Here is a 25,393-nt window from a genome sequence, read left to right as displayed (position 1 = left end):
GCGCTGTTCGCGAGAGTTCCTCGGCGTCGTAGCGGCTTCCTCGCCCCTACATTTGTGCTCACCTACAGGTGATCTTCATGTGAAGCGCAAAGGGTAGGTCCGTCCCTCTTTAGTTGTCGTCGGCATGTCAGAGTGCATGTGCTTTTGTTAGGTACGCTTCAAGAGAATCAGATGACTGCCTTCGTGTCCTCGTTACTATATCGAATCTACAAGACATCGGGTCTTTGACAACTTGCTCGACAGGCAACGTCGCCAAGGTGGCATTACATCGTTCTATTAGACTTTGAAGCCGCCGGCAAGCGCCATCAGCTGGTTCGGGTCGACGCGGTCGCGCACCTCTCTCATCTTCTCCAAGTTCTCCCCATACATATCCTCCATCTGCACGTCCGCCAGCGCGTAGTTCGGATAGATATAGTATCCGGATAGATCCTGACCGTCGACGTCGGACGCGTAGGCGGATAGCGCGTCGCCGAGGCCCTTGATGACCTCCATGCCCTTGTCATCCAACGATGGAGAGCTCCAGCCGACGCCGATAGCGGTCGGAAGGATGGTCTTCTTGCGAGACGGCGGGTAGGCGGAGGAGTTTCCGGGGGCGCGTGAGAGGTAGTCCGGAACGAAGGGCTCAAGATAATAGGCGAACATCGGAAAGTCGTCTGGTGAGAGAGCGGCGGAGAGGTTCTACACAATAACCGTCAATTTGTCGATGTCAGGCAATTGTGACAATTGTACAATACCTTGATTCTTTCAGCAGCAAACGCAAGTACACCCGGAGTGTATTCCTCCATGGGCGTCGTGCTGTACAGTGCTCTGCGTTCGCGTGAGGATACGCAGTCACAATCTCAACATAGGAACACTCACCGCGTGCCACCATAGTCCGAGGCGTTACTAGCCGCCGTCAGGATGAGCGGCAGCATGCCGTCCCTCGTCGAGATATTCGACTCTAGCATGGGCATATCCAGAAACTCATCGAAGATACCGTCGGGCGGCGAGGGACCGAGGTACGCCATAAATATACTGGCGAGCAACTGTCAAAGTTACGAACGAGGTCGTGAGTTTCTGTAGGCGAGGTCGCTATTGGCAGAGAACGAGCTGACCTTGCCCTTGATGCTGGAGTATGTGCCGATGAGGGAAGCCTTGGGATCTGCGGTGTTCTCGGAGAAGTTGTACAGGGCGTCCGAGAATCGATCGAAGAGGTCTGGGGAGTAGAAGGCATGCCCGCCCTGAGGGATCTATTAAACCGTGATCCCTAGGTGAATGGTCGACACGACATACCCATAACTTGCCCTGAGGGTAGGTCTTGAGCGTAAACCTGGTCACGATACCCTAAACGAAGAACATGAGGAGGGGCACGGGATTTCTGACGAGAACGTCGCGCACATAGTTGTTGTACCCGCCCTGTAGGATATCAGTATCACTGGGACACCGCCGTGAATAAGGCACGAATCTCACCTTCAGCACAAAGAATAAGTCCGAATCTGACTTTTCTGAGATCAGAATAACTTCTCCATTGGGCTTCACAAGCTCAAAGGCTAGGACGTTGTCCAATGCTAGTCCGCGCTCATTGGTGTACCACGAGTATCCTGGCACTTCGCTCAGCCTTCGACCCCGCCATAGACGCAAAGAGGGCTCACCTCCGCCTAGTATGAACCCAGCGACGCCGATGCCTGGCACTCGTCCGCCCACGACGCCACGGCCAAGCGGGTCCAAAGCCGCGTAGACATCGTCCCAGATCAGACCGGCACCGACTACGGCAGTCTCCGTCTCCTCGTCGTACGTGACCTCGGAGAAGCGGGTCATGGCGATTTGGACGCCGGTAGTCGAGGAGAAGCCGACGTTCATGGAGTGTCCGCCGCCTTTGACCTGCGGACGATGGATTAGAAGGGGGTGGGTTAGCTATGATGGCTTGGGGCTGACCGCGAATGGTGTGCGAGTTTGATCGAGGACACGTAGCTGTGAATCGGGAAATAAGTTGGGCTCATGATAGTATATGTTGTCGACGTACGATGAGCGCAATGTCCTCTGAGGTAGCGGGCTCAACTGAGCAGGCGGATATCTCCGTAGCGGCTGGCGAGTAATGCTCGATGTCCGCGGCGTAGTGACCGCTGCTATCCCCTGTACCAAGATGGTCAATCAGGCTATTGAGGACAATTGATCAAAGCACAAACATGGGTAATATACATGGCTGGCGTCTGATATGGCGTCGGAGATGATCTGGCAGGCGTCGGTGGCTGCGCTCGTGAAGGGCGTTTGCGTTAAGAGAATCGGAGGCGTCGAGGCGAACGATGGCAGAGCCGTCGCGGCGACGCCGAGCGCGATAGAGAGCAAGCTCATGATGAGAAGAAATGCGCCCCTCGCCTGTCATGGGGGCGTCGCCTCCTTGGCGTATATATGCAAGCGGTACCGATTCGCGCAGAGTCCAAGCACACGCATCGGGAGCGAAGTAAGGCAAGGCGTAAAGCCAACGTCACGAAGCGAAGCATATCTAGTCGTGGCCTGCCTGGTGTGGAGCTAGTAGCATCAATTCCCATTTGAAAGGCCACGGGCAGGTAGGCGAGGAGACCAAGTGCAACCGTCGGGACCGAGTCGAGCCGCATATGAGTTCAAAGGGAGACCAAGGTCGACTGGTAAACGTGCTTAGTTCGTTCTGTGAACGTCTACTTCGCCGGAAATCACCCTACCTGTCAAAATCCCAAGCAGCGCTGTAATGTAATGGACCAAGTCCTCGTCCGAGGCGACAGCTTCATTGAGTAGAGGGACGACGTAGCCTCCGGGTATCTTTCTGGAGTCATCAGTAGTAGATCCTCAAGGTACAAATCAAGACTAGTTCGACGTACCTTATGTAGCGTCCAGGAGATTACAAGCCCAGAGCACGGTTGGCAGATCAGCTTGGCTAGAGCGGCTGAAGCGACAGAGAAACGTCAGTCCCTGGCGAGTCACCGGTACGAACACCCAATGCCCTCATCCAGTCGCTGCTGATCACGACTCGTTCAAGGACGAAGCTGGCGGCGTAATCGAAGCATCGCAAGCGAATGTGAGACGGCGTTGCGTGCGGCCTGTTGAGTTAAATATATACAAGAGTCGCATCTAGAGAGCAGAGACTAGTCGAGCGAAAGTCATGATTCAAGGCGGCGTAAGGCGCGACTGGAAGGAGATGACCGTTCTGTTCAAACCGCGGGACCAAAACTGTCGGATTATGCCGAAGGGGCGCGCGCGATTGCACGTGGCAACCGCGTGCCATTCAACCGTTCCTGGTTCAGCTGGTTGGGGGCACAGTGCTCAGAACAAGAGGTCTCTTCGTGGTCCCGACCTTGCAGATCAGGCCTCAAGAGCAGAATGCGCGACACGGCGGTCAATGGGGAGTTGCGAATCTTGAACATCAGCCCAACCGGGCAAAGGCCCGGCGCCGTCATCAGTCCGTGATCTGCTCTTGTTCCCCATCCACAATAGCCGAGCCTTCATGGCATCTGCCATGTTGTACTCCCCTTTCTTCTACCTCTCATCTCTGCGTTTATGACGCCGAAAGCGATGAACCCGAGAGCTTGCGCATCGGCAGACGTGACGCCCTCGCCGACAGGCGAGCTCACCATCTTTCGACGCCTGTACGGCATCCCGCTCGTCGCTGCAGCACTCGACAAGCTGCACGAGACGCTCTCAACGAATGTGCTCACAGCGAAGCCTTATGCTGTCGCACAAGGCATCTCAGTGGTTGCGTACAAGTGCTGGCAGCCCGTGCAGAGACGCCTTGCACCGCTGATCGCACGCGTCGATGACTTCGCCAATGCGACCTTCGACCTGGCCGAGACGCGTTTTCCGTACCTCTTCTACGCTACGCCCGAGGATATAATGGACGCGGCTTACACTACGCGCGCAACTTTCTTTGACGATGCACGGACGACGCTTGACGAGGGTATCAAGCTCCCCGCCCTTCATGTTGCGGAGGGGATCGATGAGGTGCGTGGGTATACTTACATCCTCTCTTCCTGTACTTATGACCATCTCCAGCGCCTTGCACCTCTCTTGGACTACTACGAGGACCACATTGAGCCCCTAGGCCACAAGTGTGCCCGATCGGCGCGCGCAAACAACACCGAGCTCCATGAAACGCAGTACCAATACCAGCGCGCTCTCGACCTTACGAAAGCCCTCCTCGAGCGCATCGCCTCCCTCCCATGCGATCAATGGCAGCAGACGTCCTTTCTCCTGTGCGTTCTATGCCTCTCGCTGCTACCCCCATACTGACCCTTACCTCAGTCAACGCTCCGTCATCCAAGTCCAAGAGCTATCTGACGCCATGCTCACGCAGCTACATACCCTTCAACAAACGATCTCCTACCTCGCGACGTCTATGCAGCGCTCGGTCGCCGCTGCTCAGAAGCAACTCACGATCACCCTCGTCGAGGCCGCCAACGCTCTATCTGCTACCCTAGCCGACCTTCAGAACGTTCTGACGAGCGAGGAACTGACTGCTGGCGAGCGCATCGACCGGATCGCGAGTATTACGACCTCGTGCATCAATCCTCTGCTGGAACGAGCGAGGGCGGGCGTCAATGCAGCTATGCAAGGGAAGACGAGCACGACTCCTACTGCGAATACAACGCCGGGTCGTATCGCGAGGACGAGTTCGGATCGTTCTGCCAAGCCGAGCCCAACTCGTTCTGCGAAGAGTGCTGCGAACACGGCCCCGGAGAGTATATCGAGGACGACTTCGGCTCATACTGCGAAGAGAGCGCATGGCCTCAAGAAACGGTCGTCGACTTGACTGACGCGTGTCCGCCCTTTCCCTCTGACCTTGTATATTACCTGAATGTAGCCTATGTTCTATAGTGGTGTACGATGCGGGTGGATACAGTGGTTTTCTGTCTTTCCTCCGGCCCCGTCGTGGATCGACTTCCATAGCTGAGGTACGTCGTCTCGATTCACGATGCCGACTTGTTCGGCTTCAGCAGCTCCGGCTCGACGATGATTCACTCTGCGATCTAAGACTGTGTATCACATCTCGTGTCCAGGTGAGTGCTCATGCTGTCAGGTAAGCGCCTATGTCTTCCGGTTCGCGCATGCGCTGACTGATGTCAGGTCTTCTCATGTTCGCGAAGGCCTTGGAGGCATTATCATCCTACCCTGAGGCCAGTGCGATGTCGTGCAAGGCGCTCCTTCTTAACTTGGCGCAGTTCCAATATAGAAACTGCCCTGGGAACCCTCGAACCTTGTTGCCCAGCTGACCATCCGAAGCAGCGCCTGCGAAAGGAAGCATACAGCAGGTCCCCTCCGACTATCATCGTCTGGAAAGCCCCTGCGCCATGGTCGAATCCTACGGGCATGGTCGCTTCGTATGCCACAAACCCCGCTGCCCGAAGCCGCGCTGGCCCAAGCAAGCACCTCATCTCAAGACTGTGACCGCGCGGCACCGCCATCATGGACGCTACCACCAAAGGGAGGTGAAGGTGGTCTGGGAAGGTGCGTCGCAAGTCAAGTGCTTCGTCGCCGTGTCCGCGCTGACCGAAGTCCTTCCGCCTCCGTCGATATGCCCACCCACGCAGGCGAGACGAGATCCATCGCCCGCGACCCCGTTACGCAGAAATTCCCCTGTCCGTGCGGGGCCCCGAAGCACGCGCGGCGGGAGGCGGATAAGATACGCATTTTGTGCAACAACTGCGATCCTCACCCCGGACCCAATGAAGAGAAAGCTTTAGAGGTCGGCACCGACGATGAGGACGCCAACCCTGGGCAGGTCGATCCTCCTCAAGTGCCGCGTAGTCTGCGTAAAAGAAAACGCCGAGCGCCCCGGTCGCCCTCACCGCCGTCCGATACTGCGCCTTGCTCAGACAGACGCGCTGGCAAGCGTCGCGCTACGGTGCCGCACCCCCACGACTCTTCGGACGACGAGGTCATTATCGTCGAAAACCCGAGCAGCCTCAACAGAGGCGGTCCGGGTACAAGGGGATTCGCAGGCGCGACGCACATCTCTGCGTATGGTGGTATAGAGCACGCGACTGGGAGTCGCCCTGCTCTGCGGAAGCCCTTCGAGTACTCTGAAGATCAAGGCGACCTGGTAGGCCCGTAACATCTGTGTGGATGTCCGTACTTTGCTAACGAGTTGGCATAGGAGAGGCAAGTCAAGAGCCTCGCAGCCCTCAATCTCGCGGCTCGTCTGGAGTACATCGAGGTATCGCGTGCTACTGTCGTCCATCGTCGCCCCTCGCTCACACGCTACTCAGTCCCTCGAAGAGCAAAGTCTGGTCTTGCTGCAGGCCGCAGAGCACAACAAGGAGCTGACGCGCCGAGTACGGCAGATGAACGACAACAGGTTATGAAGGTTGTATGAAGGCATACTCTGTCAGGTCTCGAGGATGCCTCGCGCGTGTGAATCACAATTTCCGTCTATGACACTCTCTCGGGCACGATGCGTCCGAATGCACGGAGGGATCTCCTGACAATCACCTCTGTATACAAACCCTTTGAATTGAAGAACCTTGTATCCTGGGACTTGGTGCCCTGCTGACCGGCGATGATCAGTAAAGTCACCGACCCGAACCGCTTTGCGACCGTCCGAAGTTCCGCACGACGCTGGCGTCGTTATCTCTTTTCCTCTCTCCACCATGTCGGCCGCAAGGTGCGTAGTACGCAGCTACAGTCCTCAGCTTGCTGACCACCGACAGCAGCAACCGACGTCTAGTCTGTCGCAAGCCCGGCTGTCCGAAGCCGTATTGGCCTCGGGACATCGCGCGGGACTCCCTCGATCTGGCAAACAAGCGGCATGGACGACGCTACCACCAACCTGACATGTACTGTCCGTACGGCGGTGCGCTTCTCTCAGGCTCCAGATCGATATCGTACTTACCCAGCTACGGCAGGACGCGGTGGTGAGCAGATTACCATCAAACGTGATCCTCTCACTGGGAAGTTTCCTTGTCCGTGTGGCGCGCCAAAGCATGCCCGCCGTGAGTCCAACAAAATGCGCCAACTGTGCATTGCTGCCAACCATCCTGGACCGGATGACAACACCGTCGCCATCGAGGCTGCCACGGACGACGAAGACGCGAACGTGCCGACACCGAGTAAGCCTCCAGCGCCGCCCAAGCGCCGTGGCCGCCCCCCTCGCAAGCGACCAGCCTCGCGGTCCCCTTCTCCGGTCGAGAGTGAGGATGAGAACGAGAGGCGAAGGGAGAAACGGCGCGCTCCGGGCCCGCAGAGCAGCGATGACGACGAGATTGTCATCGTGAAGGGACCTGTAGTCCGGACTGCTGCAGGTCTTACCGGTACCACCACTCGCCCGGAGACCAGGATCACCGCATACGGTGGTGACGAGCAAGCGTCGAGCAGTCAGCAAGCAACAGCGCAAAACACAGTGGCACACGACCAGATCGTACGCTTCCAATACGTTTGACTGGACTTTATGCTGACTTGTATCAATACCAGGAGCGTCAAGTGCGGCGCCTCAAGGATCTGAACGACAGGGCCCGCGAGCAGTATCTTGAGGTGGGCTGTCGTTGCGTGCTTGATGTCCTCGAATCTAATCACTGTCCTCCTTTAGTCGCTTGAGGAGCAGCGATACGTCTTCATACAAGCAGCCGACCAGACGCAAGAGATCACACGGCGCCTTCGCAATTTGCTCAAGAAACAGCTATGACTCTTCGAACTCTACGCTTGTGTATACATGAGGTGCTGGACACGACTATTTCTTGGTAGCGACTCTGCTGACTCTCGTCCTGGATGGCGATGTAAGCTAATGTCGCAAGCCTCTTGCATATGAGGGGTCGTCTGTATAGCTTTTCCTTGCTGTATTTTCTTGACTGTAACGATTGAAAACTGTGGTTGGCGTGCAGCCGTGTGACGCTCGTGAGCGTGAACCACAGCAAAAAAACCTCGCGAGCCGTAAGTCTCGCCCGCACGTCGTTGCTTCCCATCGCTTCTTCCGTGATTTAGGCTTTCCCCTCCATCCCTACCCCTCGGACTACCGTGTCCAGGCGGTCGAAAGGGACACGATAATCCATCGCCCTTCCTATCGATGCACTCGACGCACTGTCTCTCATCAACGTGATGGACATGTACACCCGGTCGCGGTGTCCCACCTTGATCTGCATCCGGGGAGGAATGTCGACAGCGGCCTCGTGTACATGAAGCAGACGATTGACTTGCGATTAGGATTGACCCGCGATTTCAGGATTGGATAGCGCACTCCCCGCAACTTGAATGCGATGACCGACCCGCGATGCCAACGCGAGGATTGACCCGCGATGGCGAAGATTGACTGGACGATATCCGGTCGAACATGAGTTTTCGACACAGTACCTTCCCGCTCGCGAGGAGCTTCAATTGTACCCGCCTGCGAGTTGTTACAATTGTACCCGCCCTCGAGGTCCGACGGCCTCAAGGATGTACGCGGTCTCGTGCTCAGGCTGCCGTCCGGGCCCCACTCAGAATGCAGAGCGGCGTTCGTGCGAGGTCGAGACGCAGTGGGCTCCACAGAACGCAGAAGATCCGTGTTGTGTGCTTACTGTCTCGACGGATGATCGCCTAGCGTATTGTGAGGAGAGGATGCCTTCGCAGTCAAAGAAACAATGACGCGCGCGAGAGATGGATCAGAAACGCTTGGGTATACTAGTACACGGTGCGGAGGTGTGTTGTACATTGGTGTTGTAAGGTAAGGCAATTGAAGCAGGTAAAGCACACGACAGACTAGGTGACGGAGCTGTAGCGTAGGCGTTAGTACGAGAGCAGTAGCGTAGACACGGACAGCAAGCAAGTCCTGGTCCCGGAATAACGATGACAGAATAAGGATAACAATGCGTGGAAGAATCGAACAACAAACAACAATCAGAACAGAGACGCGCCGGACTGGCGACGCGCGGGGACGAGGCCGGCCGCGTCCAACAAGAACAGAACTTCCTCCCCCCCCAACTCACTTCGCCACCTCGCTCTCCGCCAACCTGAGGTTCCAAACGCCCCCATCACCCCTCTCCAACCCAGCGAACCATATGCGCGTCGTCAACAGATCGACCCGCCTCAGCCCCTGCGCCTTCTCCTCCGCAGGCCGCGAGCTCACCCGGCAGCGCTCCGCGAACGCGTGTCGCACACCGCGCCGATCCGCGTATGCCTTGTACTCCCGCTCGCCCACCGGCGCGCGCATCGCCGCGTACAGCCCGTCCAGCACGTCGCGCACCGAGACGTACGCCGCATCGTACCGCTCGGAGCGCGTCGCGCCCTCGATGCGGAAGGCCCACGGGAGGCGCGAGGACGCGACGGTCAACGCAGCGACGGGCGGGTTGGTCGCGGGCTCGGCGAGGAGCTTAGAGGGAAGGTGGTGCCGGTGCGCGTCGGTGATGTGCCGGGGTCGGCGGCGCAGGTCGAAGCGCAGGGGTGGAAGCTGCTTGTCGCGCGCGAGGAGCGGGTGGATGTGCGCGTATGCGGGGCCGTAGCGCGAAGAGTCTGAGTACCGTCTCGGGCGCAGGGCGCGAGTCGGCGTTGGGGGATAAGAAGATGTTGATGATGGGATATGTGATGGCGCTTGCGCAGGCGAGGGTGGTGGGAGTGCCTGCGTGCGAGATGCTGATAGGGGCGTGCCTTGCGAACTCGACGAGGTGTGCGAGGAATGGGCGCCGTTGGGGGACGAGGAGCTGTGCGATCCATGAGGGGAATGCGTCCCGTGTGATGGGAGCAAGTGGGATCCGATGCGGGATGCGGGGGAATGAGTTCCGTGCGACGAGGGCACGTGTGCAGGTGCGCGAAACGCTCCATCGAAGGACGCGTGCGAGGCGTGTTTGGAAGGCACCTGCAAGTAATCCTGCGCTGGGGGCGGCGGCGGGGGAAGTGAGGTAGCGCGCTTGCGCTTGTAGTCCTTTGGGAAGAAGTACTCATTCTTGTGCTCGGCGAAGCGGACGTGCAGTCTGCCGGGCATGCGTGTGCGGTCGAGAGGGGAGGGGGTAAGGGGACTCGCGGGAGCCAGCGCCGGAGTCCTCGTAGTGGGTGTCGATCTCGACGTCGTGGTAAAATTCGAGATGTAGACTCTGATCGAGTATGAGTCTGCAGAACGCGGAGATTGCTCGTCAGGTATCGATCGCGAGCTTCGTGCACGGTGCGTCCACAGGTGGGGGAGTAGCAGGGTAATCGTTCGGGCGCCCCACGACGCACGAGCTTTTGTACCTGCCTGACCGACCAGCCGGCTAAAGCATATCACAAGGTGGCTGTGCCGACGAATACAGGCTCCGAGGAACGATCCAAAAAATCTTCACAGAACACACGTCGACGTCATAACCGTGTTGTCGCCCGCCCTATCGGGAAGGAGGATTGGTCCTGGCTGGTCCTGGCGTCGATGGCGTCGCACGTCCTTCCTCCTCGACTCGGACCTGCGCGTGGGCCCCTCGTCGCGAGCCTCCTCATCTGTACTGCTCTACAGCATGCGGGAGGTCTATCAAGAAATGTCAGTATCCGGTCACGGCGCGCACTCGCTCACGGGACGCATTGACAGACTGCGCGACGCGTCAGCCCGAGAACGGCGGACTTCCCGGCGTACTGAGTGCAAGGTTCTATAGCCTTTCCAGGCGCCGTAGCACGAGGCGATGGTGTCGGCTGTACACGAGGCGGCGATCTTAGCGCGTCCAATAGATCAGGAGGACGTGTCTTCATTGCGCAATGTGCAACTGCTCCTGAAATGCTCCATCCTGGTGTCACCGCCCTCCCGCTCTGCATATTCCATGCGTACGGCATGCATACCGGCCTGGAACTTGTGCAGGAGCACGTCTGAACGTTCGTGCTGCCCGCGAGGCCGAGCGAATGGGATGGGAGTACGAATCAGAAACGCATCATCGATAAGATTCCACTGAGAGGCAGTGAGCCGGGTGATAGATTGCTGAATTGTTGATTCTTTCAATAGCGTGCGGGGCGCATGAGGCATAGGCGAGAGAAGATGGAAGATTGCCGTGAACGGGCTCGGGAGAGGTAAGGAGCGCGTCTCCCCAGCAACTCCAGACGAACATGGAGGGCGGGAAGGAGCTAGACTCGGCAAGTCCTGCCGTTCTGCCAGGCTCGGAAACTGCCGCGCTTGGTGCAGGTCAACAAACGTCAACCAACCCATCCGAGGACGGACTGGACAGCCTCTTCCCACCATCACATCCCGCCGCCGACGTCTCCGTTGATGATTTTCCCCGCAGAAACGTGTCCCCTGTCCGATACACATGCTCGCGGCCTCGCTATGTCATTATGCTATGTACACGAATGTACCCGGACTCCACTTCTCTCGACCGAAGGAAAACTAGAATTCCGACCTCATCGCAATGCAATGCTGCACTGGCAACAGGCCCGCTTCCCCATGCAACGTTCTCAGGTCTCCCACTCCTTCGACGCGGCGAGCAACCATCTATCCTGGAAAGGTATCCGGGTCCCCGCCTCGTCTCGGGCCTCTACATCCTTGGGCCCAACTCGATAAGACTCATTATTCGTCACCTGTCTCGGTCCTCGGATACAAGGCAACCATCTGCTGTAGCGACTGACCGTGCGCCACTGACGACCAGACTGTGCCACCGTCTATCAGCAGACCTCACGAACTAGCATAAGCGCCCGTCCCCCATGCATTTCCTTCCCTTCATCAAGCGCTCGAGTTGCTGAAGCACTTGAAATAGAGCGATTCCCGCGCTCCGAAGCTTGCTATGTCATCATAGAGACGGGACACGTTAGCGCGCTCGGCTGTGTATGAAGGCCGCGCACGTCGATGCACGCGGCCGCGCGCTCCCGACGGAGCGTACAGCATCGCCCCGGAGGGCGCGACTACAAAAGCCGAGGCGCGTGAAGTCATGGATCCCTCCCATCCTGCAGTAACTCATCCGAGTACTACTACTTACAGTCCAAACCAACCGTCGAACTTTCGCATCCACCCACCACAATGCCCGGAAAGCACGTACGCATCGACGAGCGCCAGAACGAGTACTTCTCGCCGAAGCCAGAAGTTGTCGCTGTGCCCTCGCACCACCATTCCAGCTGTACGGGGTCATCGTCGTCGCGCCATTCAGGTTCCTCGCACCACTCAAGCTCGAAGCACCGTTCCCCTTCGCCTCGCCCGGTCGGTATTCACCGACTCCTCTCCGTGTCCTCCCCTGCGGTACTCCAGCTTGACCTGCGGCAGTCCGCGCGTATCTACTTGCCCAGCATCCCCTCGGTCTACCAGGCCCGCCCCGCCACCGAGCCGCCCCTCCCGCGCCTCACCATCGTCTGCGCGCACCTCCCCTGGCGCATCCACGTCGACGCCTCGAACGGGCGCTATGTGACCGTCTTCGACGTCCTCGCCGCCCTCAGCCACACGCTGCGCACGCCCGTGACGGAGCCCGAGTTCCACCAGCTGCTCGGGCACACCGACCGGCGGCGCGCGGCGGCGGCGTACACGGAGCGCTACCGGCGCGCGGGGACCTCTGAGGAGAAGCGCGGGGGGCTGCGCCGCGTCGACTTCCTCATGTCGCGGTACCACTTCGTGGGGCTCGAGCCCGTGCGCGGCCGTGGGGATGCATGGACGCTGTGCGTGCGGTGACATGGGGAGGCGCCCTCGTCTATCACCCAGGAGAGATGAACATCACCTTCATCATCAGGAGAGGCACGTAAGTGCCCACTATCTATCACAAGGAACTTCGCACCGGCCCTCGCCCCGCCTCCACGTCCGGCCTCCGCCCCGCTTCGTCGAGCCCGCCATCCCACATCCGAATCTGTCGAACGGCCGTGATGGCCATACATCTTCTCGCCGGTGTTGCGCGTCGACGCGCTTTCGTATTCGCTTTTCTGTGTGTTTTCGTCGCTTCCGGCGAATACTCTCGCGCCTCGATGTATGTGGACTCCCATTGCCTTCGCTACTCCAATAACTCACAGCTGTGCAGTCTCGAAGTTCCCAATGATGCCTCCCAGGCCCAGGTGGCTGCTGGATCGCCTTCAATACATTCATCATGTTCGGTGAAATCCCCAGTCACCACCTGTCAGAAGGGTTAGAGAGTACGCTCTCGAAGCCAATTCTTACCTACTCTGCCTTACGACTTTGACCACGGACCCTTCACGTCTTCTTCACGCCTTTTACGATTGACATAACAACGTACTTACGGACACGACCTACTATGCTATATGATGCTTATGTACACTCTATGATAATGACAACGAGATGGGACAAGTATGTCCTGCAATACCCCTGAGCGAGATTCCAGAGCAGCCTGAGCCTGCGTGATGCGGTCATTGCAAGTTCAACGTATCATGTGACCGTGGGCATGTTACCTGACTCGTGCTGACTCTCCACGTGCCATCTCTCGCTCGTTGCCGGTCGACCAGAACCTCCATGGTGCCGCTTTCATTCAAGCCTCGGCGCTGCCTCTTGAGACATACACCGACTCTTAGGCACTGAGAACTCCTTTTATGAAGTTAACTTTCAGTCCTCAGCACCCTATGGCTCGTGCTTTTGGCTACGAATCCTTCCTATTCGCAACGGACATGATAATCGGCGTCTGCGACCACCCTCGCCCAGATGCTTTTGAATGGACGAAAATGCGTGCAAACTCCAAGCTCCTTTTGGCGTCAGCTCTCTTCCGGGATGCACCTCGCAAATGCGACCGATCAATCACTTCTGGATATCTGCTCGTTAAAGCCGCTCGAACCTTTCGACCAATGATTGGCGAAGAATCGACCGTGACGCCCGCCGCGCGGGAAGCGCTCTGGGTCTTGGACGGCGGTTAAATCTGCCAGAAGCCTGTAGGACAATATTCTCGTGCCCGGGGGGGGATTGCTCCTCGTCCTATAATATCCAGGTACGCTGTTCGAGATGTCTCCCGAGTCTCGCTACCCTTCGACCCAGATCTAACATATACTCAGAGAACCTTTTCATACATCTGTCCTCGGCCCATCGATAGACTGCATCCTGTCGAGGTGGTCAGCATGCTGTCGCACAGAAACAAACCCGCCAGAGAATAATCAGTTCTTCCTATATCGGTCTGCATGGCCACACTTTGGGGCTCAGACGATGTCGGTTGCGTTGGATCGTCATTCGAGGAAGACAGGGCGGAGACTTACTTTCCAGCCGACCTCGCGGCGCTGGCGAAGGCGTGGCGAGGGCGTCGACCTGGGTAACCTTGGGACGGGCGTTTGGAAGGCAGAGCAGCTTGCTGATGTTTTTTGTCAGGCGTTTGGACCATCCCTTTTAATCCGGTTCGACTTCGCTGTGGGAAAGCTCTCGGTACCGCGTCCTCGGCTCCGACCTTGCTCGACTGAGTCAACTGACTCAAACCTCAACCAAAGGCCCTAGGAAGAGTGCCAGCACCCGCACGCCACGGTCCGCTGACAGCGCATCCTTGACCTGAGGCCAGAGATGAACGGGCGAAAGTATGGCCGTACAATGGCGCCGATTTTCCTATCTTCAAAAATTCTGCCACAACTTTTCTCGTGGGACTCAAATGCGCATTAACTTCACGTCGTTGAGAAAGCCACCCTGGTCGTGCTGCTGAAATCCGTCTCGTAGCTGGATTTCTGGGATCCTTATACCTACACACTATGTATAGTCCGCTTCACCCAGAGCGAAAGACCTAAATTCCTTAGGGACAGGCCGCGCGCTGCCTGACTCTCAGGCGTTATTTTGGTCCGTCTATGTACGAGATGCCGAGTGAATCGGCGGACGGGATTGTCCCTTCCTTGACTCATGCCACGTTAACGCGTCAGGTGCAGCGTGTTGGACTCCAATTTACTTCAATGGGAAATGCCGAACGCTCTGGCTCAGCCCACCCGGGACTTTTCCGCCTCCCGACATGGTATCCCAGTTTTTCAGGGTCAGAGCGACCTTCCAGCATGTCCTTCCCTTTCCCCCCAACAACTTTTCTTTTAAACTTTCACTTCCCGTGCACGACGGCACCTCAACGCGCACGACAACGAGGAGGCACTCCTACTCCCCAGCGCAACCGACGTAACCCGTTCACGAGGTCGTACATCCTCCCCTACCACTCAATGGCCTGAGAAATATCCTTCCATCCCCCGCCATCCCGTCGTCGCAGGACGTCGACGTCCAGGCTCCGGATAGTCGAAGGCCCTTTCTACCCCACCGTCTCCCAACGCCGTTATCGCCTCTCTTTGGCGGCCTTGAGGTACGTCCCCCGACTCCACGTTTATCCTCCTCATCGACAATGTCTATCTAGACTCAGGTCGTCTGCAATCATTCTGAGACCACGATTCGACCTCATCGCCCGCCGCCCCAGGCGCACTCTCCATCCCCATCGCCCTACTAGACAACACCATCATTTCCTACACCATCACTACACCTACGCAAACGCCATGCCCAAGGCTCCTGCCTCCGTTCTGCCCGGTATCGGCGACGCCGCTATCCACGCCGCCGTTCAGGATGTCGCTCTATAACTCCCAGCAATGAATGCTGATTCTTCTGACGACCTATGCCTGCTGTGCGTCCAAAATGTACACGCCCAACCGCCTCTCAGCCTTGAATGATATCCCCTGATATTGAAGGAAGCGCACCCTCTCCCCTCAACATTTCGCATGGTGCGCCCGACGTTGAATTACTGTCTCCTGGCTTCCTTGACTGAGCTATCCTCCAGAGAGCTGCCTTCGGATGCGAGGCTCGGTACTTGGGCGCCATGCGAAGACGACTTCCCGCCCACGCGTATCCCTGCATCCTCTATTATACTGTATCAAAATTCGACGGTCGCTCCATCGTTTGATCCCCTTCATGACACTATGTCATATGAACCTTTGCCAATATACCAGCACCTGCCAGCTCCGCCGAGCAGTTGCCCTTTACTGATTGTAGCCGGCCTTCATATCTCTTCGCACATCTCACCTTTCACCCACACAAGTGGCCACACTTTCCAGACGTTCGTACGCCACGGACGCTTGTAGATTATCAGCAGTACATACGGATGTTTACTGTAGTAAGTACCGTATACGACAACAATGAGTACTGTATTTGGGACCACTGGAGCACGAAGCGTAGGTCGGTGACAAGAAATAGATCAGTAAGTAGGTTCGCTCTACTCCCGATGGGATCCCTCTATCGGTTCGTCGGACACAACGCAGCAGCGAGCGCAGGCCACGACGACGTAGCGATAGAGGAACGTCGTTGGTAACACGAGAGTACGCACATTTAGAGATAGGCAGCGGAGAAGATGACGGCGGCCACGCGCCAGCAAGAGATCATATATTACACGGGAGAGGTGGCGCAGATTTTTACTTCAACAGCAGCAGCAACGTCCTCGTCAAGCAAAAGGGTCTACGAAAGGTGGCGGCAAACTCAAGCATCCGTCTGCATACCGACCTGACCGCCCTTGGCAGCGGTGGGCGTGAAGGTGTGCCAGCGGTCGTTGAAGCGGACATCTATCGACGATATGAGCAATTGTGCCCGCAGGCACAAACGATGATGACTTACCGAGGGGACGACCGCCATACATGTACTGCTGGAACTTGGCTGGGGGTCTGTCAGTATACAGTGCAAGGTCCTACGTCGAGAACGTACCAATTGCCGTCTCTGCTTCTGGGACAGCCGCGAACTGAACGACACCGCATCCCTTCGAGCGGGTACCATCGAAGAGGATCTCAGCCAGCTCGACGGTTCCTGTCGTCTCGAACAGCTCGACGAGGTCCTCGTTTGCCGTCGACCACGGAAGCTGCGACAACATTTAGCACAGGCTCGACCCATCACAGCAAAATAACACAACGTACGTTGCGAACCATGATCTGCTGACTGGGGTCGGCATCGGGGAACGGTGCGGCAGCGGCAGCACCACCATAGGCGCCACCACCACCATACCCGCCGCCGTACGCGCCGCGCTGATCAGGGCCAGAGTAGTCGGCGTAGAGGTCCTGGTTGGAAAAGTCGCGGCCTCCGCCACCACCGCCGTAACCGCCACCTGCTCCGCCGCGGAAACCTCCGCGGAAGCCACCACGGCCACGTCCGCGGAAGCCGCCGCGACCGGGACCAGAGAGGCCGGCATAACGATCCTGAGGGGCAAGATCAGCAACCATACTTGTACCAGTAAGGGACGACGTACTTCGCGGACTTCGAGAACGCGGCCATACCAGTCGAAGCCGTTGTACATTTCTATGAATCGTGAGTAGAGGCAGTAGGCATATGTGTTGCTGCGTACGAATGGCCTGCTGAGCATCTTTCGCTGTTTCGAAGACGACAGTACCGGACCCCTTAGGGCGACCGTCCATGCCAATGTTGATGTCCGCGCGGACGATGCTGCCAGCGGTGCGGAACAGGTCCTTCAGGTCTTGCCAGCCGGCTTGATAGGGAAGCTGAATGGAACATAAGCGGCAGTCCTGGTAGTCAATGTCGTTCTACTTACATTGCCGACGTATAACTGGTTGCCTGGGTTTCCGGCGGCATGATTGTGCGCAGGTGGACGAGGCGGCGGTCCGGCATTCATCCCTTGACCTGCCATAGCCATGCCCATCTTACCCGGGACGGGCGTAGCACCGAAGCGAGACTCGTTTTCGCGGTCCTAATGAGGTGCATGTTAGGTGAATATGCAACGGAGATAGCAAGGGTACGCACCTCGCGGATGAAGACAGGACGTCCAAGAAGGCTTTGCTCGGAGAGCTCCCGGACAGAGCGCTGGGCATCTTCGGGCGAGGCGAACTCTACGATGCTGGAGAGGATGGTAAGTACTCCGAAAAGGGGTAGGCAAAGACCACGTACCCGCAACCCTTGGACACTCCAGTTGGGGTGACCAGTACTTCGGCAAACAGAACCTCTCCAGCTAACAACCAAAACTCCCAATCAATATCCTTTCATCATCTCAACCGGGCCATAGAACGGATGAAGCTGTTGGAGAACCGACCGCCCCAAATCCCCCCAAACTCCTCGATCTCCGTCCGGCCTCCCCCACTCCAATGGTATTGGGAAACGATGTTGCGCGATACGAGCGACCACGCGCCGGCCTCCATCTCCTCCCCCAACACAGCCCTCCCTCCCCAAACCAAAACTGAACCTAAACCCACCTCCCCGCATGAATTCCATGAGATCGCGGTAGCGCACATCGTAGCTGAGGTTGCCGACGTAGACGCGGTTCTCGCGCTTGCTGATCTTCGCAAACTCGACCGCCTCTTCGTGCGGTGCGTTCATCGGGCCGCCGAGTGAGCGCGCGAAGGGGTCGTTCTTGCGTTCGCGGTCGCGGCTGCGGCTGCGGGAGCGCGTGTACGAGCGGCGGGGGCGGCGGCGTCCGGGGGATGCGGAGCGGCGCCGAGAGCGAGAGCGGGAACGCGAGTGCTTGCGCCGCTATTTATCTGCGGTCAGCCAGAGCACCCTCGCGGTGGTTCAAAAGCTGACGTACTCTGTCATCCGGTTCCCAGTGATCGCTGCCTCCGCCGCGACGGGAGCGCCCTGGGGGTGTGTCAGTACGCGGGAAACGCGCCACGAAGGGCACGTACCGGACTCACGTCTGTCGCGGTCGTAGCGATCGCCACGGTCCCTGTCCCGGTCGCGGTCGCGGTCCCTCTCGCGGTCCCTATCCCTCTCTCTGTCTCGGTCATAGTCCCTATCCCTGTCGCGCCCATAGTCCCGTCTGTCACGGTCGTTGTCGCGGTCGCGCTCCTTCTCCTTGTCGCCGTCCTTGTCCTTCTCCTCGCGGTCCTTTTCATAGTCACGGTCCTTGTCCCGCTCGTAGTCGGGGTCCTGCTCGCGCTTCTCGTCCACCTCCTCTTTCGGCTTCATGTCCACGTCCATCGTCGCGTGCGGTGATGAGGGGGAACAAGGGTCGTCGACGTCGAGGACAAAAAGTTCGGCAATTCCGCTCAGACGCCCGTGCTGCTTAGTAATCATGATGTTGCCATTTCTGGCGGGCGTAAATCTCGCCTGCACGCTTGCACCAGAGTACAATCCGAGTGCACGACGACATGGGATAAAACCTTGGATATACAGTAGTCCCAATCTTCGTCCTTGCTGGGCGCAATCTCCATGACCGGTGCAGTACTCATCGGAACTCGCTTGCGATAGTTTGTTATCTATTCCGTGAAGATTATTGACATAGATGTGCGTAGTGTACAGTGAGCGCTTGTATCAGACAAGCCTTCTCGCATGTCTGCGAGCCTATGTTTTGCGAGTGAATCATCAACCTATGCTGGCCGCTGCTCGATGATCTTCGCGTCTGCCCTCTTCACGATGACCACGGCGGTCATCAAGGACGAGAAGCCGAGGGCGATGGCACTTGCGGTCAATACCGCGTAGCGTGCACTTGAGGCGCCGGTGACCAATGAGACCACAACGAAGATATTCAGAGGTACTCGGATGAGCGACGAGAGCTGGTTGGAGTTGAGACTGGGTGGACACCTGGGGTCTGAGTGTACTTACTGTCGCTCGCACATCATCTTGTATGAGTGTTCCTCGCAGCATGCCTTGCACTGGGTAGTACATCCCGACGCACGCCTGACAAGCATCAGCACTCACTCAGCAAGTTACACAGATACCACTCACCTCGAACGCGCAGAACGCATAGAACCGCGACCTCGCATCAAAGTTGCAAACACTCGCCGCCAGCGCGAGCCCACTCAGCGCGCATACAATGGAACTCAGCTTCGCATGCAGCGTCAGCGACGGGTCGTTCGCCACCACCTTCGGGTCACGCTCCGCCGCGGCCTGCGTCGCGGGCGGTGGGGGCGGGAGGAAGTGGTCGACGATGGCGGAGTAGAACTGCGAGCCGAGCATCATGGAGACCATGAACGAGGAGAAGATGTAGCCGAGCGGGAGGGGGCCGGAGAGCGATGGGTCGCGCGCTTCCTGAAGGGAGGGCACCCAAAGGAAGACGAAGAGGTACATAGAGCCTTCGAAGCAGGTCTGCGTAAGGCCGAGGGTGAGGAGGACGGGGTCTGGATAGGGTGGTTAAGTTTGGCGGATGTTGAGAATGTCTCGCTCCAACTGACCTTGCCGTACCAGCTTCCATGCCTGCGCAAGCTTCTTCATCTCGCCGCTCGGCGCTGCCGACACCGCTCCGCCATAGTTCTCTCCCCAAGTCGCGCGGATCACGACCCACGCGATTGCGAGAAGTACACCGCTCGCCATGAAAGGCGCGCGGTACGCGCCGTGGCCATCATGTGCCGCCTCTGCGCTCTTCGTGCCGATTTGCACGAGTTGATCGCTGATGACGCCCGCCGCAGTCGCGACGAAGCCGTTCACGAGCGTGGCGCGGCCGAGAATGCCAGATAGATCTGCCTGGGTGACGCCGTACTGACCCGCCGCGCTGACAAGCCAGCTTTCGAAAGCCGAGAAGAGGATGGAAGTAGACAATCCGCCGAGCGCACGGCCGGCAAAGAGTACTGGAAGGGAGGGGAACTGAATGAGGGCGCATGATAGGGCGTAGGAGACGCAGAAGGCGAGGCAGACGCGCTTGCGACCGTAGGTGTCGGCCCACGCGCCGACCCAGGGCGCGGCCAGGCCTGCAGAGAGGAAGCCGGTGACAAAGAGGATGGCGACGATGCGTTCGGGGAAGCCGTATTCATCACTGTACAGCGAGTAAACATAGGGCCCCTGCAACCAGTCGGCGCCTGCACATGCGTTAGCTCTGATCGCAGCTGGTAGCCTTTGGCAACGCACCCATTACGATCGCGTATACCAGAAGGTATTGTTTCTCTAGCGCCTCTGCGCCCACAGGGTTCGTGAGCTTCCCCCCGCGCCCGTGCTGCTCAAGCGTGTCATGGTGCTCGTCCCGCGTCTTATCCTTTGCGATCTTCTTCGCCGCGGACACCCGTCTCTCCACCAGCAACCAGCACAGGCAGAGTCCCGACAGGGCAATGAGATTGAACTCGTAGAAGTTGAGCGGCATGGTGCGCGTGCGCGTGTGTTCGTCGCGCGATAGGTTATGTACTCGGTACTGTCGCCGGGCAGTCAATGGGTGGTGGAGGGCGAGGAAAGGGGACACGGCCAAAGAGCGAGCCAGCAAGCAGAGTCTAAGGAGAGTCAGTGACCGTATAAGGCTCGGACAGCGGGAGAGGGAGGAAAGAGAGGAGTGTGAGTGTGCTCATCGCCGTCTTTCTTGTTCCCCACGGCGCTGCGCATTGATTCTGTGGAGACGGAGGACCGGGCCGATCTTTTGGCGCCTTGGCAGCGGCGATTTGTGGCAACTTCGCTCCCACCCTTGTCCTCGACCGTCATCTACTGATCGTCTGTCCCCTCTCCTCTGACGATAAACATACGGCGAGAATAAAGAGTTCAAGCTCATCTTTGCCTGCCCACAAAGTAGAGTGGTCCCCGTCCAATTTTACGGCCGGCGGGCTTCGCGAAGACATGGATGCGATTCGTCTTGTTGCAGACTGGGCAGCTCTATTCTGGCTCGACGCATCTATACTCAGCGCTCTACGCCCCTCGTATACATGCATCTGCTGAAGAATCCCGAGATGGCCCCTTCAACTCCCGAGTCAGTTCCGAGCATTGATGAAGCACCAACGGCGAGTGTCCGCTGTATTTTGCATACTTTTATCCTATCATCTGTTCGTATCATCGTTCTTGCTGAGGTGAGTAGCATAGTCCACCCTGCTGCTCTACTATCATCTCATTGCTCGCCAGCTCACGAACGAGTACGAGCTGCTAAGCCCGTGATTTGCACCCTCATCAATTCTTTGCGCGCCACCATCCGCGTTCCCACATTAGCACCCGCCTGAACACTGCTACGCGCCTTCTCCTTCGAACCTCCTACTGCTATCTTCCCTTCTATCTCCCGCGCAGTGATAGCTTGACACAGCAGCGCATCACCGACAGGATTATCACGGGAATGTGCAATACTCAATAGATACGTCGTCTTTCTGATGGAGGCAGCGCCCTTCAGTAGGACCACCCTTCGTTATTGCGCCGCATCGGTAGAGGATCAATGTGGCTTGTCTACGGATCGATACCCATCATCAGCACGGACACGTCTCCTCATCAACAAGGGCGTAAGGCCGTCCACGATACAGGGCCATTGTCAGCGAGATGTATTCGCACAGTACGTCCGCATACATGGGTGTGCGATATGCGAATGTTGCTGAATAGATCTGATCAAGCTCGTCAGACTCTACCAGTGCGTTAGGAAGAACCCACACATCGTCGCATAAACATAGGACCCTTGCCTTGACGAGGTGCCGTACTGCTGTCGCCCCTACTTGGATAAGTTTGGGTCTAGCGCCCGCGAGTACCTGGATTGCTAAGGTGAGAGGCACCTTCCTGTCGTTGCCTTACGGTCAGAGATGCGCCCACGCCCATCACCCTTTGGCAAGTCTACAACGGGGTACGTTTCTTTTCCAACTCAATGAACCTATAACTGCTCTTACTCACTCTGACTGATCGTCAGGACTACCCTCTAGTGTCAAACGACCTACGGATATGTCACGCTCATAGAAACTAGCGCATATATCTACGGTTCCGCAGGCAACTCGTGAAGGTAAGTTCAGTCTGCTACCGGGCTGCTCATTCGGAAATGACACTGTTGAGTCCGTCCATCAGATGTCGCCCCGCTTACGCTATGCACTTTGACCATTCATCCCTTGCCCTGTACGCTGCGTGTTGCGCTGTCCGAGACCGCCTCGCCCTATTAGTATCAGTATACAATGGCGCCCTGCATCCGTCAGATTGACTACTGACGACATTGGATAGGTCCGCAGCGACACTGTATACGCCGACAGCGATATGGCCTCGCAAGAATCTCAACCATGGTGATCCGACTCCAGTGGACTTGTAATGAGGGGCGGATTCGGATTGACAGTCGTCTCCGGGGGACACGACTCCCATACGACTCCATCGTCGCTTGCAGTTCAAGGCTCACCTGACCAATATTGTTCGACGCGACGCATAACATAGGTCACTCGTCTTTCAGCTCGTTTGAGTACGTCCTGCCACCGCGCAGCTATGCAAGAAGCTTACAACCTCCCTGTTTCCCAGAAGAGCGACAACGTACCGCCTGCCTTCCAGCACAGTGCCCGCAACCCCGCTCAGGCAGGTACGACTCTCAGATCGTCGAGGATGCCGCAGACGTCTCTCGGCTACAGGAGAAACTTTTCCGCGGTATCGGCGTTGGTACTACGGGACCGGTGAGTATCCATCGCACCGATAGCTACCTGAACAGGAGCATATCCTATTCGAGCTGACCCACAGGAGTAGCTATCCGAGTCGCCCTATCTGCCGGATTACCTACTAGGATCGCAGCCGGAACAATGTACAGAGCCGGAACAATGTACAAGTACGCGACTCTATACAGCCCGCAAGACAGTCAGAACAAGCGCAGCCTCGCCAGAACTGCAAGCTCAGAGATCCGACTCCAGTGGACTTGGCTGAGTCCTATACATGGGTCAATGGAGCCCACATCGTTTGAAGGTGGGTGCCTGCGCTCGCGTAGCCCTGCTGACAGTTTACCTCTGCGGTAGACCTCCAGCTGACCGCCAGTTGTAAGCGCCGAGTCCACTACAGTCGGAGGCCGACAAGTAACAATGTACTGTATCGCTCTACATCACGTCTACTGCTGCGATGGGCTGGTGGGTCAAGGAAGTTCGTCTATCGTAACGAGGTCAGTGGTATGTTCTCCGACCACTGGAAGACTGGAAGACTGAACTTCTAGATCTTCAATAGCCGGAGGTCCGCCAGCTGGCGCTTTCTCGTTGTCTAGCTCGCTGGTCACCGAAGCGAGTTCTCTTCGTTCGTTGGAAGCGATCCCCTCGTCGTCTGGAAACGGGAATTTTCGTTGCTGACCGCCAAATCTAGAATTGTTTTCAACCAGGCCGGTCATCAAACGCATCTCATCCAGTAAATTGACGCCGGCAAGTATCCTACTTTCACTCTCATCCTCTATCCGAGAGCAATGAATTATCCCGCCAGATCGCCGGGCTTCATCCCTCGTCTACCCCAGTCCAGGATCGTCGCCTGCCTCTCCGCACGCGGTAGTTCATCATCAAGCATCTACTGTGCCTCCGGGCCCGGAGATGAGGGTGGCCATAAAGTGGGTGCTTGTGCGGCGCCACGCTCGGGAAGGACCGACGTCCCTGTTGAGGTGAGGTCCAGGGCGAGTCCAGCGTTGCGTGCCTTACGTCTCGCAGGCGCTGCTGTCGACTACGCGTACCTCTCGACCACCCAATCCACCCGGTCAACATGCATTGAAACCTCATCTGCCTCTCGCGGAAGTCGAGGCCCCTTTCACTTCGCATAGAAGACCCTCATCGCATGTACGAGACCTCTTCGCCGCTATATGCGATCCTGATCTTAGGTCGACGAGCATATTCGATGTCCATGGCGCCGAGGCACATTACGACGCCGTCGCCGCCGCCGACCATCGCCACCCCGACGACGTCTAGCCTAGACCGGCGACTAGCACGACGGTAGCCCTTGAAACCGTCAGGTAGGCATTGTTCACCCGTGCTCATCGCCTCCTTGCGTCCACTGAAGCGTTGAGACAGGACCATAACAGGCAAAGGGTACGTACTTTCCGTACCCTAGCCATTGTGCTCCTGCATTGGTTCGCGCCACAAATGAGGCCCTTGCCACCTCGCCCGCGGACACGCCACCCCGAGGACGGACGGCATCCGGGTGACGGAAATTGCCCGGAACGCCGTACCGAGCGGATTGTATTCCGGTTATCAAACTGGACGCCGGGACACTGGTAATTGACCGGGCGCACCTTCCGCGTGCGGCTTGCACAAGGCTTGGATGACGCCTCTGGTCGCGCCATCCGCGCGAAATGGGAGAAGAATTAGGAAAATGCGTGAGATGGGAGCAAGATGACGCCGAGATATGTTGACAAGCACTGCGATGGTGGAGGAGGGACGCCGAGAAATGGAGATCTGAGCTCGCTTGCCTCAAGATTGAGGCAGCAGTGCAATCTACGAGCCTGAAGGTCAGCATGGAGGCGCACTAGTGAGCGACCCTGCACGAGAAGTTGGACCCTACCTCATTTGCAGAAGAGCAGAAGAGGGACCCCAGCTCAAGAAGAAGGACTGGAGTGAAGGCTGGACGCCGGGCATGTGGGGGAGCAGCGTTAAAGAAGGCGGCGTGCAGCTCTCGGTAAGCGACTCGTCAGCCAATCGACAGCTTCTTGCCAGTCAGCACCACGGCGTGACCTGCGCGAATTAAAGTCGCTTCCCCGACATTGGGACGGCGCGGAGGAGGGGCGGACGGGCTGGCGCGCGCATTGTCTGTTGTTTAGTCGCCGGGGAAGTTGGCTCATGTCGGGAGGGGCCAGAGATAGGTGAATAGAGCAAGACTTGTGATACAGCACGTTATCGGGCCACTGCTAACTTCGCCATATCAGGCTTTCTCCCAGGATGCCGGCCTGCTGCGATGCCATCAGGGCGCACGCCACGCCGAACCCGCGCCGAACCATGGGAACACCGAAGGCGCCTTGCGATGAGCCTGATTGTTCTAATGTCACTGCTAGCGTGCGCACATGACAGAGCAGCCGCCCTTATATCAGGTCATCATCCCGCC

General features: G+C 57.7%; 11 protein-coding genes across 11 annotated transcripts; 5 read left to right on the top strand and 6 right to left on the bottom strand.

Annotated features, from left to right (window-relative positions):
- Positions 1 to 127: 127 nt before the first annotated feature.
- On the bottom strand, positions 128 to 2,538 carry SCHCODRAFT_02640123 (FAD-binding domain-containing protein). Its single transcript, XM_050346128.1, has 11 exons — positions 2,166 to 2,538; positions 2,003 to 2,112; positions 1,915 to 1,950; positions 1,632 to 1,860; positions 1,450 to 1,580; positions 1,378 to 1,395; positions 1,273 to 1,323; positions 1,095 to 1,220; positions 859 to 1,025; positions 735 to 807; positions 128 to 678 (listed from the first exon to the last, which is right to left on the bottom strand). The coding sequence occupies exons 1-11, from the start codon at positions 2,329 to 2,331 to the stop codon at positions 277 to 279; spliced, it is 1,509 nt and encodes a 502-aa protein (XP_050197858.1). The 5' UTR covers positions 2,332 to 2,538; the 3' UTR covers positions 128 to 276.
- Positions 2,539 to 3,510: 972 nt separating this feature from the next.
- SCHCODRAFT_02515753 (uncharacterized protein) lies at positions 3,511 to 6,322 on the top strand (the record flags this gene model as incomplete). The annotated part of the gene is made up of 9 exons (XM_003027679.2): positions 3,511 to 3,951; positions 4,003 to 4,202; positions 4,252 to 4,506; positions 4,554 to 4,768; positions 4,825 to 4,901; positions 4,947 to 5,026; positions 5,074 to 5,083; positions 5,180 to 6,049; positions 6,104 to 6,322. 9 exons carry the CDS (start codon positions 3,511 to 3,513, stop codon positions 6,320 to 6,322), a joined length of 2,367 nt encoding a protein of 788 aa, XP_003027725.1.
- A 414-nt stretch (positions 6,323 to 6,736) lies between these two features.
- On the top strand, positions 6,737 to 7,820 carry SCHCODRAFT_02640116 (uncharacterized protein). The gene is made up of 3 exons (XM_050346127.1): positions 6,737 to 7,363; positions 7,417 to 7,476; positions 7,532 to 7,820. The coding sequence occupies exons 1-3, from the start codon at positions 6,755 to 6,757 to the stop codon at positions 7,625 to 7,627; spliced, it is 765 nt and encodes a 254-aa protein (XP_050197857.1). The 5' UTR covers positions 6,737 to 6,754; the 3' UTR covers positions 7,628 to 7,820.
- A 1,079-nt stretch (positions 7,821 to 8,899) lies between these two features.
- Positions 8,900 to 9,895, bottom strand: SCHCODRAFT_02602626 (uncharacterized protein; the record flags this gene model as incomplete). The annotated part of the gene is made up of 1 exon (XM_003027404.2): positions 8,900 to 9,895. The coding sequence occupies one exon, from the start codon at positions 9,893 to 9,895 to the stop codon at positions 8,900 to 8,902; it is 996 nt and encodes a 331-aa protein (XP_003027450.1).
- Positions 9,896 to 10,070: 175 nt separating this feature from the next.
- SCHCODRAFT_02083873 (uncharacterized protein) lies at positions 10,071 to 10,837 on the bottom strand. Its single transcript, XM_050341733.1, has 2 exons — positions 10,511 to 10,837; positions 10,071 to 10,405 (listed from the first exon to the last, which is right to left on the bottom strand). The coding sequence occupies exons 1-2, from the start codon at positions 10,702 to 10,704 to the stop codon at positions 10,246 to 10,248; spliced, it is 354 nt and encodes a 117-aa protein (XP_050197856.1). The 5' UTR covers positions 10,705 to 10,837; the 3' UTR covers positions 10,071 to 10,245.
- Position 10,838: 1 nt separating this feature from the next.
- On the top strand, positions 10,839 to 11,710 carry SCHCODRAFT_02083723 (uncharacterized protein). The gene has a single exon (XM_050341732.1). It carries the CDS (start codon positions 10,972 to 10,974, stop codon positions 11,542 to 11,544), a length of 573 nt encoding a protein of 190 aa, XP_050197855.1. The 5' UTR covers positions 10,839 to 10,971; the 3' UTR covers positions 11,545 to 11,710.
- Positions 11,662 to 12,944, top strand: SCHCODRAFT_02640110 (uncharacterized protein). The gene is made up of 3 exons (XM_003027677.2): positions 11,662 to 11,774; positions 11,837 to 12,803; positions 12,855 to 12,944. The coding sequence occupies exon 2, from the start codon at positions 11,876 to 11,878 to the stop codon at positions 12,512 to 12,514; it is 639 nt and encodes a 212-aa protein (XP_003027723.1). The 5' UTR covers positions 11,662 to 11,774; positions 11,837 to 11,875; the 3' UTR covers positions 12,515 to 12,803; positions 12,855 to 12,944.
- Positions 12,945 to 15,835: 2,891 nt separating this feature from the next.
- Positions 15,836 to 18,766, bottom strand: SCHCODRAFT_02640104 (RNA-binding domain-containing protein). The gene is made up of 12 exons (XM_050346126.1): positions 18,388 to 18,766; positions 18,291 to 18,340; positions 17,959 to 18,235; positions 17,657 to 17,717; positions 17,513 to 17,606; positions 17,304 to 17,459; positions 17,100 to 17,253; positions 17,004 to 17,053; positions 16,675 to 16,953; positions 16,469 to 16,619; positions 16,382 to 16,420; positions 15,836 to 16,329 (listed from the first exon to the last, which is right to left on the bottom strand). Exons 1-12 carry the CDS (start codon positions 18,680 to 18,682, stop codon positions 16,247 to 16,249), a joined length of 1,689 nt encoding a protein of 562 aa, XP_050197854.1. The 5' UTR covers positions 18,683 to 18,766; the 3' UTR covers positions 15,836 to 16,246.
- Positions 18,756 to 21,007, bottom strand: SCHCODRAFT_02553946 (DUF791-domain-containing protein). The gene is made up of 5 exons (XM_003027402.2): positions 20,546 to 21,007; positions 19,876 to 20,496; positions 19,430 to 19,821; positions 19,307 to 19,381; positions 18,756 to 19,257 (listed from the first exon to the last, which is right to left on the bottom strand). The coding sequence occupies exons 1-5, from the start codon at positions 20,772 to 20,774 to the stop codon at positions 19,072 to 19,074; spliced, it is 1,503 nt and encodes a 500-aa protein (XP_003027448.2). The 5' UTR covers positions 20,775 to 21,007; the 3' UTR covers positions 18,756 to 19,071.
- Positions 21,008 to 23,774: 2,767 nt separating this feature from the next.
- On the top strand, positions 23,775 to 24,264 carry SCHCODRAFT_02672077 (uncharacterized protein; the record flags this gene model as incomplete). The annotated part of the gene is made up of 2 exons (XM_003027676.2): positions 23,775 to 23,963; positions 24,010 to 24,264. 2 exons carry the CDS (start codon positions 23,775 to 23,777, stop codon positions 24,262 to 24,264), a joined length of 444 nt encoding a protein of 147 aa, XP_003027722.1.
- A 660-nt stretch (positions 24,265 to 24,924) lies between these two features.
- Positions 24,925 to 25,327, bottom strand: SCHCODRAFT_02640098 (uncharacterized protein). Its single transcript, XM_050346125.1, has 2 exons — positions 25,218 to 25,327; positions 24,925 to 25,154 (listed from the first exon to the last, which is right to left on the bottom strand). The coding sequence occupies exons 1-2, from the start codon at positions 25,287 to 25,289 to the stop codon at positions 24,945 to 24,947; spliced, it is 282 nt and encodes a 93-aa protein (XP_050197853.1). The 5' UTR covers positions 25,290 to 25,327; the 3' UTR covers positions 24,925 to 24,944.
- Between the last annotated feature and the right edge of the window lie 66 nt (positions 25,328 to 25,393).

This window comes from Schizophyllum commune, assembly GCF_000143185.2.
Source record: "Schizophyllum commune H4-8 unplaced genomic scaffold SCHCOscaffold_12, whole genome shotgun sequence".
In the NCBI taxonomy this organism is placed as follows: domain Eukaryota; kingdom Fungi; phylum Basidiomycota; class Agaricomycetes; order Agaricales; family Schizophyllaceae; genus Schizophyllum; species Schizophyllum commune.
Note: the sequence above shows the minus strand (reverse complement) of the source record. Positions and strands in the feature narration are given on the sequence as shown.